Source organism: Erinaceus europaeus, chromosome 16 (genome assembly GCF_950295315.1).
Source record: "Erinaceus europaeus chromosome 16, mEriEur2.1, whole genome shotgun sequence".
NCBI classification, from domain to species: domain Eukaryota; kingdom Metazoa; phylum Chordata; class Mammalia; order Eulipotyphla; family Erinaceidae; genus Erinaceus; species Erinaceus europaeus.
The window spans coordinates 29,231,946-29,247,331 of NC_080177.1; the positions used below are offsets into that span (position 1 = coordinate 29,231,946).

At 39.6% G+C, this 15,386-nt stretch overlaps 1 protein-coding gene across 12 annotated transcripts in view; it reads right to left on the bottom strand.

The window, feature by feature from the left end:
* The window catches only part of SYNE2 (spectrin repeat containing nuclear envelope protein 2), a 429,917-nt gene that overhangs the window by 363,973 nt on the left and 50,558 nt on the right, over window positions 1-15,386 (bottom strand). For all 12 annotated transcript variants that reach the window (XM_060174850.1, XM_060174845.1, XM_060174844.1 and 9 more), the window contains exon 2: window positions 4,665-4,794. In XM_060174850.1, coding sequence (XP_060030833.1) covers window positions 4,665-4,743 — 79 coding nt within the window. In that variant the 5' untranslated portion in view covers window positions 4,744-4,794. The remainder of the gene's footprint in view (window positions 1-4,664; window positions 4,795-15,386) is intronic.

Genomic DNA, 15,386 nt, shown 5'->3' on the forward strand with positions numbered 1-15,386 from the left:
CTTGGGCAGTACAGACTAAAGTGACCTGTGTGGCTTATGAGTGCGGCTCTACCCACCCCTCCCCCACAGGCAGACAACTGAGTGGCTACTGTCCTGCCAGTTTCTTCCTTTGCACACTTAACATGCACCACCACACAGGCGGTCAGTGATAAGGGACATTAGTCTCCAAGAATCTCACTCTCTCCTCCAGAGATAAACAAAGTTAGAACTGTAAACATTCCAACTCTCTTATCAATCATATCCTTTTACCTACCACTTTTAAATGACTAAAATACTTAGTGGTAGTAAACTTCAGTTCTTATAGTGAGAACAAAGTTACCTTTTGCCAAAACTTCCCTGAGTGTTTTTTTTTTTTGGGGGGGGGGGAAGGAGTCATTCAGAGAAACTGCAATCAGCAATGTTGAAGTCAAATGAGATTGAAGTCAAGTGAGAAAAGAATTCCTTGAAAAGGCATATTTAGACTGACCTCTGATTTTTAGACTATAAGATCACACACTAAACCTAACAAAATGTTCTTTATTAATCTCTTATGTTGACTTACTATGCTGTGTTCAAGAGGAAATTATATGGAGTTTTTTTTTTCCTAAGATACTACTTCATGCTTTGAATAATTATACCCCCTCCCCAACACACACTCATACTAAAGCACAGAACATCTATGACTCCCATGGGGCTAATTAAAAAGGATTTTGATTTCTATAAGGAATGAATGAGATCTTTGTTAACCTACTTTAACAGGACTCTAAATGACCCTGGATTTATCTTGCCCTAGTTTTCAAAATGTAACTGACCCAGAAGAAAGTAAGCTTATCTCTATACACCTGGCAAAAAACAAATCAAAGTTCCCAGAAGCCAAAAAACTGTGTATAAATAACCTAAAGGGGGGGGGAATCTGCTGTGAAAACACTACACAGCACAGATCCCACTATTTGCAGAGCTCTTGCTATATTTTATATAGTATGTAATGATATATAAAAATGTTGATATTTACATAATAACATACTTAAGGCTACAGTGTTTTACAGTATCAACGTAAGTAATCTTTCAAGAAAACACAGCAAAAGGTATCTTCAGCTACTAATGTATCAGAACAGTATAGTATTAATGGCCTGTAAAGAACTACAACTTTGATTGTTTTCTATGGATGTAATAATCACCTAACTAGCTAAGAAATACCCCAGAGGTGACTTGATTTTATTCATAATAACAGTATAACTGATTAGGGAAATTAAAATTGTGCCTACATTTTAAGCACATTCCTTTCTTACTTGCTATCATTTCCATCAAAATTACACATTGGGGACTTGGCTGCAAAAAGGGTTGAAATTTGACCCAGAAGTCTTTTACTAATCCTGTTCCTCTTTCTCAGACTTCCCGTGATTAGATTCACTCACAATCATAAGGGAGAACAGAATTTTTGTCTCAGAAACAGAATACTAAAGCACTACTGAGGCCCCAAATATCATATACACATGCTGCTGCCCAATGTCAAAATAAACATCCACGTTTTTATCCTGTTTAATAGATTTTCCTAGAACAATTCTTCAAATTCAGACTACTTTATATACTTTTGTATCGGAATGGCAGATCATTAACTGTATTTCAGTAAAGTTGCTTAGTGAAAACCTATCTGTCAAAACCGTCATTGGCTAGACAGATAGAAGAATACCCTACACAGAGCACCTAGCACACACACTTGGGGTGGTCTCAGATGGCTCATTTCCAGAGACAAGGAAGCACAAGAATAAGGAACAACTATAGGTGCTTCAGTAAGAAGAAAACAAAAGCCAAAGGAATTCTTACCAAAATATTTGATTTTTACAGTGAAAAAAATTAACCCACCTTGCAAATAACAAGTTACATAAAATATATCTTTATTCTTCACCTCTCTAAAAAGATAACCCAGACAACAAACTCAGTCATGCTTTGGGTTGAATTTATATGCTAGGTACTATGGAAGGCCAGGGCCCTATATATCCAAAGACCTCAACTATTTTCATAAGACTGATCTGTACCTCAGGTCCTTTTCTCACTTCTAATATTTATTTATTTATTTATTTATTCATTCATTCATTCATTCACTTTTGTTGCCCTTGTTTTATTGTTGTAGTTTTTATTGCTATTGTTATTGATGTCATTGTTGTTGGACAGGACAGAGAGAAATGGAAAGAGGAGGGGAAGACAGAGAGGGGGAGAGAAAGATAGACACCTGCAGACCTGCTTCACCGCCTGTGAAGCGACTCCCTTGCAGGTGGGGAGACAGGGGCTCCAACCAGGATCCTTATGCCGGTCCTTGACCTTTGTGCCATGTGTACTTAATCTGCTGCATTAACCACCCTACTCCCCCCTTTTCTCACTTCTACATGACATCCAAAGTACAGGTGAACATGTTTCTCTCAAAGGGGCACAACAAATTCACATTTGTTCTTTTAACACCCAGCCTGTTGAACATGGCCGGAACTTAGCATTTACTGACCAACTAAATGAAATTAAACAGTGTATCATGTTATTTCGCTTGTTGTCAGACCCACTAAAAAAAGTCTACTGCTATTAAAAATAATATGTAAATTGATAGCCTTCTTCTTAGCAAAAAAAAAAAAAAAACAGAAAGGGGAAATAAATCACAAACTGAGTCAATCAGGTCAGTGAATTTGCTCATTAATTTGACTTTGAAACAAGTCCTTCACTTAGGTTCTGTTTTTGTTTTGCTGGGCACGTCATACATATAAAACATGTATTCTACCACTGAACTATATTCCTAACCCCCTAGATCACACTGTTAACCTTACTATGACATCATAATTTATTTTTTTTTTAAAGTTGCTTTGAGAGAACCAACTAGTGGCACGCCAGGTTGTGTACACATATTACTAAGCACAAGGACCTAGGCTCGAATCCCTGGTCCCCACAAAGTATAAAGATAAAGCTAATAATCTGGACATGATAAGCACTACCATTAATATTCCAAGATGCTCGGCTTCTACACTTGATAGTCCTTCTACCCTAATATCCATGTTTAATAGTTGAAAAATCCTTTTTCCCCTCTTAACAATCCAATCATTTCAATGCTGTTCTCATCTCTATACTAAGAAGACATAAATATCTCCCTATAGTAAGTTCCCTCAAAATCCCTTCATAAAGGTTTCTCCAGTATCACACAAAAGACAAACAAAAAAAAAGGACAAAGTCACTTGTTTTGTTTTTTGGTCCTGTTCTATGAATTTCAGCAAATCACAGTCTGATTCCTTGCAGACTCTGCAAGGATGGAATATCTGTTCTTATAGTAAACCAATAATGAACCACCACAGTTCAATAATGACACCTGAATCTTTTGTTAATTGTGTGATTCTATGTCAGGGTATGGCCACAAAAGCCTCACTTGAGACAATTTGGATTAAAATAAAGTAGGCATGATAACTTAAATAGACCATGCTATTACCTCCAGCTGCCTCTAAAAAAGGATTCTAAAATGTTTAAAGAGGAAAAGAAAAACTTTCTTATGAGCAGTGACCCTGAGTCTCTTATATTACATCAAATCTCTTTTTCTCATATTACTTCAAGGATCATTAAGCACATGTGAATTTTGTGAAGAACAAATCTGCCTTCATAATGTACAAAGCCATATGTGTTTCAGACTACTGCCAACAGGCTGCTTTAGTAATATCTAATGTATATCAAAGTGTCTATCAAGTTTTGTCCAAAAGGCCAATCAATCTCCCACGAAATCAATGCTACCTAGAAAAACATATACAATTATCTTCTTGTTTTCTTTTCAGCATCTTAAGCTGGGAAAATCATATATTTGCTGGCAACAATATAAAACTCAATTTGGAGGACTCTATCCATTTCAGAGTTTACCCTTCATTCTATAATCACTGGCTGATACATCTGATGATATATGGCTAACGTGAGCAATCCCACACAGTGTCTACTTGACTACATTATATTGGCTTTCCACTTCTTCTCCCACAGAGCAAAGAATTGGAACCACATTCTTCTGAAGGCATTATGAAGGAAAATCATTCGCACTGCAAATAAGTGTATATCACATTTCCAGTGACAAATACAGCTCAGACTCTGTCACCTGTCTTGTAGTATAGATTTTATAACCAGATGTAATTCAAAATGTGCTTTAAGAAAACACTCACTTCTCAGTTATGTGCTAAATATTATGAGTTTACTGTAAATCTGAGATTATTAATGCTACTTAAAGATGCTTACCCAATTTCATGATGTGGATTTTCTAGAGGAAGTTGCTAAGGAAATCTATCTTCCAAGCCAAAACTCAAATCTGACCTTCCACCTTCTGTTCCCCATAAAGATCTTTGGTCCATACTCCCAACGGGATAAAGAACAGGGAAACTTCCAATGGAGGGGAGGGCATATGGAACTCTGGTGGTGGGAATTGTATGGATTGTACCCCTTTTATACCACAATCTTGTCAATCATTATTAAATCACTAATAGGAAAAAAAAAAAAAAAGAAACTCAGCTCTGTGGTCACCAGCTGTGTGACTCCAGAAAAGTGGTCCCACCTTCCTGAGCTTTCACTGTACCTTCAAGACTACATACACATAATAAGAAGATAGGAATCAATATGCTTGAATGAATGAGTGTAAAGTTTCCATAGGTGTGACTGGTGCTACCCCACCCAATTTTAATTACCGTGCAGTGAAATATGAAGATCATCGATGCCCAAGGAAACCTGTCCATCTTCATTAGGAAGTACAGGACCAGATGCCATCCTTCGATTCAGTGGAGATTATACCATGCCACTGTCAGTTAAAGAAAAGTACTAAAAGGGAAAAAAGGAAAATGCTCATTAGTAATTGTGCAGTTGTGCATTTCCAGTAGACACACATTGCCCAAAAAGAGCAGCAACCCCAAAACAGCAGCCCTCCAAAAGAAGTTTTCTAGTATTTACTTCATAAGGAACAAAGTGGCTACGCCTTCTCGAGAGCTTGTTTGGAGGTTCTAGCAGTGGAGCGCAACTACTTGTATACCCTCTACCGAAGACCAGTCCGTCTCTATTCAGGGAAGGCCATCCTTCACTGCTTGTGAAGCATACTCCCTGCAGGTGGAGAGCCTGGGGCTTGAACCTGGATTCTTGAATGGGTTTTTGCGTTTAGTGTAGTATGTGTGTTTAACTGGGTGCACCTCTACTTGGCCCCCTTAAAACATTTTTTGTAGTTTCTTGGTTTTTTCTTTTCTTTCTTTTTTTTTTTTTTTGTTTCACTTTGCAAACTATGCAGACTCAGGTCTTACTATTTCTAGCAAATAGCAAATTTTTTTTAATGCAGGAAAAGACATATTGAATAGAAATATATATATTTATATAACCCTTGCAGACTGAGGTTAATGGTAAAATATTCCCAGATAGTACAAATGTCAATTTGTTTCAACTTTATTTTCTCTAGAGTTACGAAATCTTAATTGGCTAGCTTTCCTTTTCACCACTATTGTAGAATCTGCAGTACTAGTTCTTTTGGATTTCTGCCACACATCAAATAGCATGACTAAGTCGCAGGGCAATATCTTGATTTGGATTCAAACGAGAAGGCACATGCTACAATGCACAAGGGCCTGGTTCACAGCCCCCAGTCCCCACCTGCAGAGGGAAAGCATTGCAAGTAGTGAAGCAATGTTGCAGGTGTCTCTTTGACTCTATCCCTCTCTATCTCCCTCTTCCCTCTTGATTTCTGGCTGTCTCTATACAATAAATAAAGATACTTAAATTAAATTTTAAAAATTTAAAAAAATTTAAATAAATGTTCTGGGGGCTGAGCAGTAGCACAGCAGGTTAAGCACACATAGCACGAAGTGCAAGGACCTGCTTAAGGATCCCGGTTTCAGCCCGCTCCCCACCTTCAGGGGTGGTCGCTTCACAAGGGGTGGTCGCTTCACAAGCGGTGAAGCAGGTCTGCAGGTGTCTATCTTTCTCTCCCCCTCTGTTTCTCCCTTCCCTCTCTCTCTCTCTCTCTCGATTTCTCTCTGTCCTGTCCAGCAATGACAACAATATTAACAACAAGTGTAACAAAAATGGAGGAAAGAAATGCTCTTGTGCTAAAAATAGGTGTGTGAAATGTAGAGAGAAAAACAGTACTGGCAAAAAGGGCTAGATATTAAAATGATGATCTGTCTATAACATTTCTCTTTTTAATACTGAAAAGTTATTAGCAAACCTCGTAATAATACTATATGAAGAATTTCCTGAGTATCTTAAAAAATGATCATCCAAAGTAAAAACCAAACTGAATCAACTGGAAGGATTAGACTAGTTTACTGGCCTATATACTGTCTGAATTACAATTATTTGTCAGAACGCACTACACATATAATGGGGATCTAACTAAAAATAAATTCTGACATTCCCAGCACAATTGGTTTTGGTGAGAAATGACTGACACCTCCAGAGAGAAATTTGCTTGTCAAATAGGGCCAAACTTTTCAAACTAGAACAGAGTCAAGAAGAAAAACTTTGAGAATTGAAATAAGAAGCTTTGAGAGCTGTAGTGAAAAACTAGAAAGAGTACAGAAAAGGAGAGCCAGGAGAGGAATGAGGGCTTGAGCAAAATGCTACTTGAGTCACAAGGGTTATCAACCCACTCTAGCTCCACATTTCTTTTTCTAAAATACGCCAAAGAAGATATAGGCAAAACACTCCATAATATTGCCTCCAGAGATGTCTTTAGTGACTTGACTCAAAAAGCAAGGAAAACAAAAACAAGAGTAATCAAGTGGGATTACACCAAACTAAAGAATTTCTGCACAACTAAAAGATATCCTACTGAATGGCAGAAAAATGTTCACACAACATGTGTCTGCCAATAGGCTAATATGTAAAGAGCTCATAAAACTCAACAACAAAAATATCAGTTCCCTAAATCAGTGCAAGCATGTATCAATAAATTAGGGGAAACTATATTCCTTAAAGACTTATTAGACTTAGACCTAATAATCTCAGAAAGCAAGTAGAAAGGCCTAAAAAAGGTACCATATTTACTACTTAGGCCTATGCAGCCTCCTCTCATACCCCTACTTCACTTCCCTCAATCACTCCATCTATTCAAATAACTACACACAAAAAAAGTAAGTTAGACATATCTCCTAATCTATTCTAACAGCACCAGCATTATTGTCAACCTTGATGAGCTTTAGAAAAAACAATGTATACAATTGGCCAAGAGATGTACTGACAAATGAACTAAAGAACAATTACTGTCCCTATGACAACTTTTATCAGAATCATCAAACAAGTAAATGCAGTTAAACTTAAGGATAACTTAGACCCTACTAAAATCCTAGATATATTCCCTCCCTAGCTTGAGGCCAGACCCTACAAACAACAATGACATCAATAATAAACTACAACAATAAAACAATAAGGGCAACAAAAGGGAATAAATAAATAAGTCTTTTGAAAAAAAAAAATAGGCTGGGGGTATGGATCAATCTGGCAATGCCCATGTCCAGCAGAGAAGAAATAACAGAAGCCAAAATCCCCACGTTCTAAACCCCCCCCCAAAAAAAAGAATGTGGGTCCATACCCTCAGAGAGGTAGCAATGTTAGGGGAAGATGACCAAAGGGTATGAACTCCAATTCCATCAAAACCCCAAGACCCAGAGAGAGAAGAGGGGAAAAGGAAGGACATACAGATGTAGCAATAGGTATAGGTAGGTGTGACTTAGAAAGGAAGGGAGGCAGGGGTGGGGGGGTGAGTCAGGTAGTGTGGCGCACACAGGTAAAGCACTCACAGCACCAAGTGTAAGGACCAGCACAAGGATCCCGGTTCAAACCCCTGCTCCCCACCTGTAGGAGGTCACTTCACAAATAGTGAAGCAGTCTGCAAGTCTGCAGGTATCCCCCTCTCCCCCTCCACTCTCAATTTCTCTCTTTACTATCCAATTAAAAAAAAAAGGAACAATGGCCTCCAGGAGCAATGTATTCGTAGTGCAGGCACTAAGCCTTAGCAATAATCCAGGAGGCAAAAAAAAAAAAAAGGAAGGGAAAGCAGAAGGCAGAACCATAGGGGGAAAATGGGCAAATATACATAAAATAGATAGTTACAGAAATAATAGTCAATTCTGGAACATGATAGCAGAGGACCAAGTGGGGGTTATATTGTTATTGGAAAACTGGGAAATGTTATGCATATACAAACTACTGTATTTACTGTTAGTCAACACCAATAAATTAAAACATTAACCCCCTCATAAAGAAATTTAAAATATACATATATCCTTGATATACAAAAAAGAAAGAAATAACAGTCAACCCATATCTGTGAAGAACTATTGCAGTTTCCAATGGAGAGAATGGGGACACAGAACTCTAGTGGTGGGAACAGTGTAAAATTATACCTCTGTTGTCTCATAATTTTGTAAATCAATATTAAATCACTAATTTAAAAAAAATCAAGTCCCTCAAAAAGAAGTATTAAGAAGTGATTAGACATTTTAGCAAAGACATAAAGGTGACAATAGGCACATAAAAAATATTCACTGTGGGGGTGCGACAGTAGCACAGCGGGTTAAGCGCACATGGCACAAAGTGCAAGGACAGGCGCAAGGATCTCCACCTGCAGAGGACTCAGTCGCTTCACAGGCGGGGAAGCAGGTCTACAGGTGTCTGTCTTTCTCTCCCCTCTCTGTCTTCCCCTCCTCTCTCCATTTCTCTCTGTCCTATCCAAGAACGACGACGACATCAGTATCAACAATAGTAATAATAACTACAACAATGATGAAACAACAAGGGCAACAACAACAAAAAATATTCATTGTCACTACTAGGGAAATTCAAATAAAAGCAACAATGAGATACCATCTCACAGCTGTGACAATGGTTTACATCTAAAAGGCCAGAAATAACAAGTGCTATCAAGGATATCAAGATAAAAGAACCCTTCCACATTACTCATAGGAATATCAATTGGTTCATCCTCTATGAAAAACAGTACAAACGTTTCTCAAAAAAATTAAAAATAGAACTGACATATGATCCAGCAACACTACTCCATAGTATCTACCCTAACACAAAAGGACCCATTTTAAAAGATACATGCACATTAAAGTTGACCGCAACACCATTAACAATATCCAAGATGTTTAAAGATGTTTAAACAAACTAAGTGTCCAATGCTAGAAGGGTGAATTAAGAAGTTGTGGAATAGGGAATCAGGCAGTAGCGCAGCGGGTTAAGCGCAGCGGGTTAAGCACAGTTGGCACAAAGTGCAAGAACCGGCATAAGGATCCCAGTTCGAGCCCCTGTTTCCCCACCTGCAGAGGAGTCACTTCACAAGTGGTGAAGCAGGTCTGCAGGCGTCTTATCTTTCTTTCCCCCTCTGTCTTCCCCTCCTCTCTCCATTTCTCTCTGTCCTATCCAACAACAACGACATCAATAATAACTACAACAATAAAAAAAAAAAAAACATGGGCAACAAAAGGGAATAAACAAAGTTGTGGAATAGATACACAATAGAATTCTCTTCTGTAGTAAGAAAAGATGAAATCTTTCCCTTTGCTACAACATGGGTGGAACTGGCAAGGATCATGCCAAGCAAAATAACTCAGAAAGAGGAGAACTGCTGAATGATTTCACTTATAAGGGAAACGTAGGGAGTTGGGTGGTAGCGCAGTGGGTTAAGCGCACGTGGCATGAAGTGCAAGAACTGGCATAGGGAAACATAAAGAGAGGAAAATCAGAAGAATAGACAAAGGCAAATGAAAACAAACCTTTAGACTCACTAAGGTCAGGTAAGAAGGAGGAGGAAGACAGACTTATAAAAGACAGATTTTGGTAGAGAGTTATTGATATTTTGGTGTGATAACACACATCATGAAGAGGTTTGAGATTACACCCATTGTAAATTAACATTAACAAAAATAATTAAGAGTTACACACAATTATGCAACAAATCCAGGGTTTAGGATAAAAGTGAACAAAACCATTGTGAAAATTTAATAATGGGGTTGGGAAGCTGGCTCTCAGCAATAGAGTGTGCAGTTGTATCTGTTAGGTCCTAGGTTGATCTCCAACACAAGCACCGCATAACAGCAAGGACAAAGCCAAAATTCAGCCATCACAAATGGAGAAGTGATGTTCTGGGGTCTCCTCCCGACCCCGAACCCCTCTGCTACACACAGAAACAGTTGTTTTTTGTTTTTCAAGTGAATAATGGCTCACATTCAGGTGCAAAACCAAAGACTGGTAATGCAGTAGCATTATGTAGTGACAAAGAACAAAGAAACAGTGTAACAGCATTAATGAGTCTAAGAGCAAGTGTAATCATGTAGAATAACATGTTTTAAATTCATGCAAATTAATATTCACTCTCTTATAAATGGCATGAGCTACTTTGAAAGGATTGAGATTTGCTTATGAAATCTAAATGTGCCTCTGGTAACTTTCTAAGACCTCAAAACACCAGGGAATTTTTCTTTTTTATAAGAATCTTAGGATTTCCTTTCAAACTATTATGATTAGTTTTTTTGTTTTTTTTTTTTGTTTTTTTTTACCAGAGCACTGCTCAGCTCTGGCTTATGGCAATGTGGGGGACTGAACCTGGGACTTGAGAGCCTCAGGCATGAGTCTCTCTGCAGACTGTCATGCCTGAGGCTTTGAAGTTCCAGGTTCAATGCCCTGCACCACCATAAGCCAGAGCTGAGCAGTGCTTTGGTGTTTCTCTGTGTCTTTCTCTCTCTGCATCTCTCTCAAAAATAAATAAAATACTTTTTAAAAAAGAAAGAAAGAAAGAAAGAAAGAAAGTCTCTTTGCATAACCATTATGCTATACCCCCACCTAGATTTTGTTTTTTAACTCAAAACTGAAAGCTGAATAGAAATTGTTTCTAATGAATGGAATTGTGGGTGGCTTTAATTTTCTTCTTTCTGCTGACCTGAATTAAAAAAACAAATCAAATGATGAATGCATATTTCTGATACAATAAGAAAATATTTTGCAGGGGTCGGGTGATAGCGCAGCGGGTTAGGCACACATGGTGCGACAGGCAAGGACTGGTGTAAGGATCCCAGTTCGAGCCCGGGCTCCCCACCTGCAGGGGGTTGTCACTTCATAAGCGATGAAGCAGGTCTGCAGGTGTCTTTCTCTCTCCTCTCTGTCTTCCCTTTCTCCATTTCTCTCTGTCCTATCCAACAACAACGACATTGATAACAATATAATAATAACCATAGCAATGATTTAAAAAACAAGGGCAACAAAAGGGGAAAAAAATAGCCTCCAGGAGCAGTGGATTGGTAGTGCAGACACAGAGCCCCAGCAATAACCCTGGAGGCGGAAAGGAAAGGAGAGGAGAGGAGAGGAGAGGGGAGGGGAGGGGAGGGGAGGGGAGGGGGGAGAGGAGGGGTGGAAGGGAAGGGAAGGGAAGGGAAGGGAAGGGAAGGGAAGGGAAGGGAAGGGAAGGGAAGGGAAGGGAAGGGAAGGGAAGGGAAGGGAAGGGAAGGGAAGGGAAGGGAAGGGAAGGGAAGGGAAGGGAAGGGAAGGGAAGGGAAGGGAAGGGAAGGGAAGGGAAGGGAAGGGAAGGGAAGGGAAGGGAAGGGAAGATTTTGCAGGAGTTAGGTGGTAGTGCAGTGGGTTAAGCACAGGACCAGCATAAGCATCCCGGTTGGAGCCCGTGGCTCCCCACCTGCAGGGAGTCGCTTCACAAGCGGTGAAGCAGGTCTGCAGATGTCTTTCTCTCCCCCTCTCGGTCTTTCCCTCCTCTCTCCATTTCTCTCTGTCCTTTCCAACAATAACATCAATAACAACAATAATAAAAAAGCAAGGGCAACAAAAGGGAATAAATAAATATTTTAAATAAAAAGGAAAATATTATGCATTTTGTTAATAATTTAAAATATTAACAAAATGCAAAAAAATGAGGAACAAAATACTGTGAAGATCAGGTTTGATTCTTCAATCCACGTGCTACGGGATCTGTATCTATGTATCTCCATAGTGGGGGGGGGGACGGACCTCTTTTCACACAAATGATACAACAGAACATTTCTCCTGAGTTTGTCAGATATTTATAGAAAAGACTCCTAAAAGTCTTTTTGGCAGCTCAATTGTTCTCTTACTGGCTGTTTCATTTCTAAGTAGTTTCTTTATAAGCATTGTGAGTAGGAAAGCCTTAGGAAGAAATCACTGTCAACAGGAGAAAGGGGCATTCATCTAACTTCTAAGACTGATCAAGTGAATACTCAGGTAATTCTATAACAGAGTGATTTAAATGTCAGTGTTTTCCCTCCAGTGCCTCTCTTGTTCTTTTTCTCTTCTTTAGCCACACTCTATTATTTGTGATCTTCAGAGGAATGCTAAAGGACTGCAGCAGTTATAAGTTAAGTTACAGAGCTATCTTTAGCAACTGACAGTTACTTTGATCTTAACAACCTCACAGAAGTAAGCTGGTGACACTTTCACAGTCAAGTTTCTTCATCATTTCTGCATTGACTTTTCCTATCTATCTTTTTATCATCATTTAAGTAGTCCATATAAACTCTCAGATCCAGTGATTTATTAAGTACACTCTAATATTCTATTTCAGGCATTTTGTTTTCCTAACAACCAACACAAAAAAATGCCATAAATCAACCCTGGTTAAGTGCTCACATTACAGTGCACAAGGCCCCAAGTTCAAGCCCTGGTCCATACCTGCAGTGGGAAAGCTTCCTGAGTGGCAAAGCAGGGCTGCAGGTATCTCTTTGTCTCTTCCCCTATCTCGCCCTCCCCTCTCAATTTCTCTCTGCCTCTCTCTAGTAATAAATAAATAAATAAATTTTATAAGTTAAAAAAAGTCAACCCTTACTATTGATAATAGCCTTGGAAAATAAAAATGTAGCAACTTCAGAACACGCTGCAAACTGAGGTTACAACCTCACAAAGAACCAAGAGTCACCAGGCTCTTGTACTAAATATAAAACATATGTTGGCCATGGATCAGGTGGAAGGAGTAAATAATATTATCCACAGAATTTTTTCAAGAATGGGACCTACTCTTTGCCCTAATCCAACTTTCTAGCCTTTTCTCTACTCTAACACCTTTTCTCAGACAATATTCTTACCCAGCTTCAGGCTAGCTATCAAACTATTAGTTTTGCTATTAAACTCAAGCAAAACTACCATAGTTGTGTGCTTTTAGGAACATGCCTAAAATAGACCTCTCCTTGGGATCTACCCAAGTAAAGAAAAAACACCAAGCTGAAAAGACCTATGCACACCAATGACCATATCAGCACAGTTTGTAAGAGCCCAAACTTGGAAACAACACAGATGCCCAACAACAGATGAATGGTTAAGGAAGTTGTGGTATACATACACAATGGAGTACTATGCAACTGTTAAAAATGATGACATCATCTCCTTTGCGATAGCATGGTCAGAACTCAAAGGCATCATGTTGAGTGAGAGATGCCAGAAAGAGAACGACCAATACTGAATGATCCCAATTATAGGTGGAACTTAAGAACAAAGAACAGTAAGGGAAAATATAAAGTGAAACTTAGACTGGGTGTGGTGTATTACAACAAAAGAATGGGCTCTGTAGAGTGAGGGAAAGAAACAAGAGGAAGAGTCATTGGGGGCCTGCTGTGTCTCCTGGACACCAGGCAAAGGGAGATGAGAGGCTGTGCCTATGTGTTAAAGGCTATGCTGTAACCTGTTGTGATGCAGTATGCTGGCCGACGAGAGGAAGGATACAGCACACGGCTGACATCAGCCTGGTGACAGAGCAGACAATGACCATCACAAATGCCTGTAGGTGGATCCAAACAGACTTAAGCACAGGCAGCTGGAAGTCCAGCCCTTTTGGCTCTGGCTTCTTCTCCTGCTCAGATGCATCCTGGCTGAGGGAGCTCTAAGTGCCCACCATGGCTGCCTGCCCTGGGAACTGAACACATGTGACTCAGCTAGCCGGTGAACTGTAAGACTCCTCTACAATCATGAGTAACCTATACCTCTACTGGTAATTGTTCATCTCATGGGACCGGGCTTTTGTTAACTAATTCATGGGCTTATGAGACTGGCTTATTTACCCATGTCTATAATTTCTTATTTTGTGGTACCTAATATATTAAGTCCTACACTACTGAACCACCATAGTAAAGTTTTGATTGTTTAAACCCACTCAGTCTCGAGCCAGCCAAGTCCAGACACACCACAGCCATGTCCTTTTATTTTAATTACAACAGTAAACCACTAACTCCACAATTTAAAAAATAACAATAAGTAGCTGGGAGATAGCTCGACTAATTATGTACCCTTTGACATGTGGGAAGATCTGGGTTCAAACCCCTGGCCACTCCATGAAAGCACCATGGAAGGGGAAAATACACAATGGTGGAATAGTGCTGTGGTGTTTCTCCTCTCTCTACCTCTCACTATCTAGCTGCAGAAAAGGAGGTTTTATTTAAAAAAAAAAGGGGGGGGGGAGTCGGGCAGCAGCACAGCAGGTTAAGCACAGGTGGCAGAAAGCGCAAGACCAGTATTAAGAATCCCGGTTCGAGCCCCCGATTCCCCACCTGCAGTAGGGTCACCTCACAAGCAGTGAAGCAGGTCTGCAGGTGTCTATCTTTCTCTCCCCCTCTCTGTATTCCCCCCTCTCCATTTCTCTCTGTCCTACCCAACAACAACATCAATAACAACAACAATAATAACTACAACAACAAAACAAGGGCAACAAAGGGAATGAATAAATAAATAAATATTTAATAAAATTATTTTTTTTAAAGGGAGGGAGTTGGGCGGTAGCACAGCGGGTTAAGTACACGTGATGCAAAGTGCAAGGACTGGCTTAAGAATCCCGGTTCAAGGGAGTCGGGCTGTAGCGCAGCAGGTTAAGCGCAGGTGGCACAAAGCACAAGGACCGGCATGAGGATCCCGGTTCGAACCCCGGCTCCCCACCTGCAGGGGAGTCACTTCACAGGCGGTGAAGCAGGTCTGCAGGTGTCTGTCTTTCTCTCCTCCTCTCTGTCTTCCCCTCCTCTCTCCATTTCTCCCTGTCCTATCCAACAACGATAACAACAACAATAACTACAACAATAAAACAACAAGGGCAACAAAAGGGAATAAATAAAATTAAAAAATTAAAAAAAAAGAAACCCGGTTCAAGCCCCCAGCTCCCCACCTGCAGGGGAATTGCTTCACAGGCGGTGAAGCAGGTCTGCAGGTGTCTATCTTTCTCTCCCCCTCTGTCTTCCCCTCCTCTCTCCATTTCTCTCTGTCCTATCCAACAACGATGACATCAATAACTACAACAATAACTACAACAACAATAAAAAAAAACAAGGGCAAGAAAAGGGAAAATAAATAAATAAAAAGAAAAGAAAAAGGAGCTCAATGGAAGTAATAGAATCATGTAAGCATCAAGCCCTGCAGAAATAAGTGAAGACAGC